Genomic DNA, 6,706 nt, shown 5'->3' on the forward strand with positions numbered 1-6,706 from the left:
GAAATCATGCCATAGGTGCCATTGTTTATATAAATGAAATCATGCTATAGGTACTATTGTTTTGCCTGTCATTTATTTATTTATTTATTTATTTTTATTTATTTTTTTGCTTTTTCGAGACAGGGTTTCTCTGTGGTTTTGGAGCCTGTTCTGGAACTAGCTCTTGTAGACCAGGCTGGTCTCGAACTCACAGAGATTCACCTGCCTCTGCCCCCTGAGTGCTGGGATTAAAGGCGTGTGCCACCACCGCCCGGCGCCTGTCTTTTATTGGTAGGGATTTTTAGACTTGTCCACGCATCCACATTCTCATGTGTTTGGATAGTTCGTTCCTTTTATCTGCTGAGTAGAGAGAATCCCGGTGTATCGGTGTAGCAGTAAGATGAGCTCTCTGCTGCTATAACAAAATTCCTGAGACCCTCAACTTTAAAATATGAGATGGAGCTGGGTGGTACATCAGCACCTTTGAGCAGTTGTTGCTTTTCCAGAGGACTGGGGTTTCATTCCCAGAACCTGCAGTGTTCAGTATTAGTTCTCCAATATTGCTTGAAGATGCATTACATTCCTTTATGCTGCAGAATATTTGTTTAATGATGCAGAGATATGTTGCATTCTTTCATGTTGTGTTTGTTTAACTCTAAAGCTGTGTTGCTTTGCCTGCCTGAAATACCTCATTGTTTTAATAAAGAACTGAACATCCAGTAGCTAGGTAGGAGAAAGGAATAGGTGGGGCTGGTGGGCAGAGAGAATAAACAGGAAGAGGAGGAGAGAAGGATGCCAGGGGCCAGCCACCACACAACCAGTCATGGAATAAGAAGTAAAGAAAGACATAGAATAGAGAAAGGTAAAAGCCCAGAGGCAAAAGGTAGATGGTATAATTTAAGAAAATCTGGCTAGAAACAAGCAAAGCTAAGGCTAGACATTCATAAGAAAGAATGTATTTATTTGGGAGCTGGGTGGTGAGCCCCCAAATATTAAAAAAACAAACAACAAAAAACAAAACAAAACAACACAGCTACATACAGGGGAGTTCACAACCATCTGTAGCTCCAGTTCCTGGGTTTCTGATGTCCTCTTCTGACCTCTGAGGGCACCAGGCATGCATGTGGTAAACAGACATGCATGCAGACAAACATATACCCATAAAATAAATAAGAGAGCAGATCTCTGAGTTCAAAGCCAACCTGGTCTGCACAGTATGTCCTAAGCCAACTGGTGTGACTCAGTGGTAGAGCCCCTGCTTAGAATCCCCCAGCGAGGGGCTGGGGTGTGGCTCAGTGGTAGAGCCCCTGCCTAGAATCCACAGTGAGGGGCTGGGGGTGTGGCTGGGGCAGAATTTGGGTGAATATTCACAGAGCCCAACACAAAGAAAGAATCCAGCACATTCCACAGGCCATGTGACAGCTCAGTGCCATAGCTGGGAGTTGGAGGACAGCCTGAACTCCTTAAGAACATATTCTCAAAGAAAACAAACAGATAAATACTTCAGAGTAGGACGGGGCATATTAGTTTCGGCCAGAGGGAGGGGTGGGTGAGGATAATGGGGGATAATATAATCAAAGCACATTTTTAAATCATATCTGTTTATGAATGTATGAATTAGGGAAGAATTAAATAAATTTTTAAAAGAACAGAAAGCCTCTGTAGTCCTGGGCTTCTTCCTCCAGGTTCCTGCAGGCTGCAGCCACGCCTTGCCCTGGATTCTGGACCCACTCATCAGGCTTCCCTCCCCCCGACCGTAACAGGCCTGAGGTAGGCGGGCAGGAGTGTAGCTAGGACAAGGAGCTCAGGCCAGGGTGGCCCCAGGAGTGCGTGCAGTCTTGTGTGTGCCGTGGGCTCATCCGCTGAGGTGTGGCACCTGGAAGGTATATTTGTCACCTCAGCCCTCCTAGGGCCTGGTGACTTCCCAGCCCTTCAGTGTGCAGGTCAACAGCCAACAGCCTCCTGCCTCAGCTCCCTGAGCTGTGCCCGCGCTTTATCACGGGCTCTCGCTGGTGCGCGTGCATGGGTCTAAGTCAAGAACTCTAATAACTATAATATCAACATCTACCATCGGCTGAAGTCCTCGTCACCGTGAGCCCGTAGCTGTGTTTCTTGATTCAAATCTGATCACTGTTGAGCACACCTGAGACTTCCTAGGCGTCTGTCCAACTTGCCACGTCCCTGCTGTGCAACCTCGAGTGAATCACTAGACCTTCCTGGGTCTCTGTTTCTTCACTGGCAAAATGGGCGGAACGACAGGGTGGACTCTTTCTAAGGTGGATGAGGAGACAGGATGGCTTACCCCGTTTCCAGGCTGGAAACAATGAGAGCAAGGCAGGCATCGTAATTGGAGTGTGAACTGAGCATGAGCAGCACTCCAAGAGTCTGAAGGACAGGGAGTGTGGGAGTGCGCGGGTCTAGCCTGGGAGATAGCAACGGCAGCACACACAGGGCCTGTGGTACAAGCCTGTGTAACAACCTCATTTAGAAGGTAGAAGTAGGAAGATCAGAAGTTCAAGGCCAGCCTGGAAACAAAACAAAATAAAATACAAAAGCCCCTAAACAACAGCAAAATAACCAAAAAGCCAGTAGTAGCTCGCCCAGGGCTGATGGGGGTGAGATCTGGGTGGGGGGGCTTCAGGCCCCAGATCTGCTTCCAAACTGCCCATCTTCTTATTGCTCCTCCTCTTTGTTAGTGAAATAGGTTTAAGGCGCCCTTCTGGCACCAAAGTTCCCGGCCAGGGATGGTCTCCACACAGGGCCAACCAGAACGGGGTGGGGATGGGCCACAGGCAGGAAGAGGCCTTGGGTATCTGGCCCTACAGGTTCCTCACGCCCCAAAGCCCTGCCTCCTCGGTGCCCCATCCTTCCTGGGGGAGGAGGCAAGGAGGGACAGTCACCCAGAGTAGCCCAGTCAGGGGCTACCGCCTCCAGGCTCCATGGGTCGCCCACCTCTGACATCTCTGTTTCCGGCTTCACCCTGACCTATTTTGTTTTTCGGAATAACAAAAATGTCTGAGTACCTGAGAAGTGTCTCAGGAGAGGCGAAGACGTGCTGGAGGCTAGACCCCCGCCCATTCCCAGCCCACATGGGGTTAGCTTTAACTGGCTTCAGTCCTGCGGGGTCAGCCTTAAGGAGGTTACACATCCTCAGAGAGCCTGACTTAGCCCCAGGCGCTAGGGAAGGTCCTCAGCTGGCCTTGGGGAAACTGGGGCAGTGGAGTGAGAAGCTGAGGGGGCAAAGACTGAACCCCTTCTGAAGGAGGAGGACTGGAGCCTGGACTCCTGGGTCTGAGGGATGACAGCTGGTGTCTAAACCCCTGGATCTGGGGAGGAAGGCTGTGAACCTAGAACGCTAGGTTAGGAGGAGGAGGACTTTGCATACCGGGCTCCTGGTCTGAGGGAGGAGGGCACCCGGGGTTCGGATCCTTCCCCTAACACACCCTCTCTTAAATGCCTGATGACTTGTCCCACCCCTCCACCCCCAGTTAACCTGGATCCTAGGAACCGCGACCCAGTCAACCAAACCTTAGGGTTAGAGAAGCCACAGGACAGAGACGCGCTCAGCGGCAGGATGGAAGCTGAGGGGTCCCAGAACTCTGAGGAGCTGCCACCGCCTGCACAGTCCCCACCACCACCGCCGTCCCCAAGGTCTCCCTTGTCCCCGGAGACTCCTGAGCTCCCAGAGCCCAAGGCGCCCACCGAGGTCGAAGCCAGGCAGCTGCTGCTGGAAGAATGGGGACCCCTGAGCGGGAAGCTCGAGCTGCCCCCGAGCCTCAGCTGGAGGCTGCTGTTCCTGGAGCGGCCGCTCTACCGCAACCTGCTCAGCTCACCCAACCCCGAAGGTGGGGACGCAGCTGGGGACACCTGGCGCGCTGCTCAGACCCTCGGTCTCTTCATCTTCCTCTGTGTTCTTCGTCTATCATTGCAAATCTGTGTTTCCGTATCTCTATCCTACTCTGCATATGGTCTCGGTGCGTGTCTCACCCTGTCTCTCTCCCTCGCCTCGGCCTGTGTTTCGGTCCCTTTCTCTAGATTTCGTCTGGAGCTCCAGAGACTCACCATAACCGCCCACCGTCCTCCTTAGTCCCTGCTAGGCTGGTCTAGTCCGGCTTGGGTTCCTGCCCTTCCAGTCTAGCTCCAGGGGAAGGAAGACGGGAGGTAGGCACTGACCTAAGGCTCGGTGTTCCCCTTTGTGATTCAGGCATTAATATCTACCAGCCGGCGCCCCCTACGGGTCCCACGCGGAAGCCCCTGACGGACCTGGGTAAGCGTTGGAGGCTCTGCCAGGGAGGATGGCGCCCCTCAAGGAATGAAGTCTCACCAACCAACGCTTTTTTCCTCCCCACCGGCCAGGTAATTTCCGCGGATGGTACATTACTACTGAGAACCTGCAGGGGCCCCTCAGGTGAGTTGCTACAGGGGTGGGGGTGGGGTGGAATTCCACCTTCCCTTCTCCAGTCTTCTTTGCTGTTCTCCTGCAGAGGAACCTCTCTTTCTTGCTCTGGTGAGAGGGTTAGTCATAACAGAATCCCTATTAAACATGCAACTTAGGCTCCCAAGAAGTCTGGCCAGCACACAGTAGGTGTTTGATAAAACTCTCATCCTCTTTCCCTGGGAGAGAGTGACCTGGGTCCTCTGCTGACCACAGTCCAGCTCCTGTATGGTGAATTCTAGGCAGAGGCTCTACTACTGAGCCACACCCCAGCCCCTCACTGGGGGATTCTAGGCAGGGGCTCTACCACTGAGCCACACCCCAGCCCCTCACTGGGGGATTCTAGGCAGGGGCTCTACCACTGAGCCACACCCCAGCCCCTCACTGGGGGATTCTAGGCAGGGGCTCTACCACTGAGCCACACCCCAGCCCCTCACTGGGGGATTCTAGGCAGGGGCTCTACCACTGAGCCACACCCCAGCCCCTCACTGGGGGATTCTAGGCAGGGGCTCTACTACTGAGGACCCCTAGTCCTCTCTTTACTTCTTATTTTAAGATAGGGTCCTACTAAGTGTCAGTTCTCTTCTGGAGCAGAGGGCTTGTGTACACTGTCCTCCAGGGTCTCCTAGGAACCAAGACTTCAGGCCCTCATGAATGGAGGTGGGGGAAGGAGTCAGGGAGATTCTCCTGCTGTCACTAGAGCCCTGTGACCATGCTTCCTGCCCCCTGGGCGACCTCAGGCCCAGACCCATGTCCTCTCTTGTTCCTCTGCAGCTGGACCGTGAAGGAGCAATGTGTGAACCTGCTGGCCAAGAAGCTTTGGGAAGAACTGCTGGATGATGAACAGCCTGACATCACCATCATGGACTGGTGAGCCCCGCCCACCTGGCTGTCCCGCCCTGCCTGGCTGCCTGATCATGGCTGTCCCAGGCTCCCTAGAGCTCAGGCTTTCCTGTCCCCTTGGCATGTGGTCCCTCCAGGTCCTGCCTCCTCTGGCCCTTTGTTACAGCCTTTGTGTCTCTCAGGAGTCAATTGGGTGGGGTCCCTCTGGGCCAGGCTGTTCCTTTACCCGCTGAAGACTGCGCCCCTCTGTGATCCCAAGATTCCCTCTCTTCTTGTTAAGGGGCAGTTTCACAGGGCTCCACCTGGACACCTACCCCAGTTATACGAAGGGGCCATCCACCTTTGCTCCAGAGCCCTGCATTCCCCACCCCATCCCTAACCTCCGCTACACCCTCATCTTGCTCTTCCCCCTGCCTGTACCCCATTTCACCTTGATTTCTGCCTGCTCCTCCCCATCTACATGTATAGTGTCACTTTTGGTGACATGTCTACTCCCCCACTGGACAGGGCATGGGGTTGGATCTAGAGGGCTATGTGTCGGGACCCAGGACCGGGACTTGGGGCTGAGATGATGGGCTAGCTGCATGGCGGTGAAAGCCTGCCCTCCTCCAGGTTCGAGGACAGCCGCCTGGACCAGTGTGTTTACGAGCTGCACGTCTGGTTGCTAGCAGCTGACCGCCGCACTGTCATTGCCCAGCACCACGTGGCCCCTCGGACCAATGGCAGAGGTCCCCCTGGCCGTTGGGTTCAGGTGAGATGCCTTGACAGGTCCTGCCCACACAGGTGTTCTTTCCCAAGACCTTGGGCAGAGGGAGGAGGGACAACAGGCTGTGGCCACCCTGCTGAGCCTTTCTTCCTAACCCTGGGCTGCCACAGGTGTCCCACGTCTTCCGCCAGTACGGTCCAGGAGTGCGCTATGTCCACTTCCAGCACAAGGCCAAGAACCGCATGGAGGCTGGCGGGCTGCGGAGGACAAGGGTGACCGACTCCTCAGTGTCTGTGCAGCTCCGGGAGTGACTACTGACTGGCTCGCCAAGTCTATCATGACCCTTGGAAGTCCCTGATGTTAGTCACCTCTGAGCCCTTAGCATTTCCAAGATGCTACTGCTTCCTGCCCCTCCCTATGTGTGTGCATAGCCAAAATCTGACCCCCTGGTCACCTCTGACCCCTCCTTAGCTCCCTGACCTCTGTTCACCCCGATCCCTGCTCACCCCTGATCCCTCCTTACCCCCTGACCCCTGCTCACCCTGACCCCTCCTTAGCTCCCTGTTCACCCTGACTCCTCCTTACCTCCCTGGCCCCTCTTCACCCCAACCCTGTTCACCTCTGACCCCTCCTTACCCCCTGATTCCTGCTTACCCTGACCCCTCCTTACTTCCCTAAATCCTGTTCACCCCTCACTTTTCTTCAACCCCTGACCTCTCCCTTCATCCCCGCCCCCTCCCCTC

At 54.4% G+C, this 6,706-nt stretch overlaps 1 protein-coding gene across 1 annotated transcript; it reads left to right on the forward strand.

Annotated features, from left to right (window-relative positions):
• The first annotated feature begins 3,439 nt into the window (after window positions 1–3,439).
• On the forward strand, window positions 3,440–6,483 carry Nccrp1 (non-specific cytotoxic cell receptor protein 1 homolog (zebrafish)). Its single transcript, XM_005371277.2, has 6 exons — window positions 3,440–3,824; window positions 4,184–4,246; window positions 4,336–4,387; window positions 5,189–5,284; window positions 5,870–6,008; window positions 6,134–6,483. The coding sequence occupies exons 1-6, from the start codon at window positions 3,440–3,442 to the stop codon at window positions 6,272–6,274; spliced, it is 876 nt and encodes a 291-aa protein (XP_005371334.1). The 3' UTR covers window positions 6,275–6,483.
• The last annotated feature ends 223 nt before the right edge of the window (window positions 6,484–6,706 follow it).

The sequence above is a fragment of the Microtus ochrogaster genome, unplaced genomic scaffold (genome assembly GCF_000317375.1).
Source record: "Microtus ochrogaster isolate Prairie Vole_2 unplaced genomic scaffold, MicOch1.0 UNK103, whole genome shotgun sequence".
Taxonomy (NCBI): domain Eukaryota; kingdom Metazoa; phylum Chordata; class Mammalia; order Rodentia; family Cricetidae; genus Microtus; species Microtus ochrogaster.

Bases quoted from the DNA above. Each gene is read 5' to 3' on its own strand.
- Nccrp1 (XM_005371277.2), top strand. From the start codon at position 3,440: ATGACTTGTCCCACCCCTCCACCCCCAGTTAACCTGGATCCTAGGAAC. The intron at 3,825-4,183 runs GTGGGGACGCAG...TTTGTGATTCAG, and splicing joins CAGCTCACCCAACCCCGAAG to GCATTAATATCTACCAGCCG. The intron at 4,247-4,335 runs GTAAGCGTTGGA...CCCACCGGCCAG, and splicing joins GAAGCCCCTGACGGACCTGG to GTAATTTCCGCGGATGGTAC.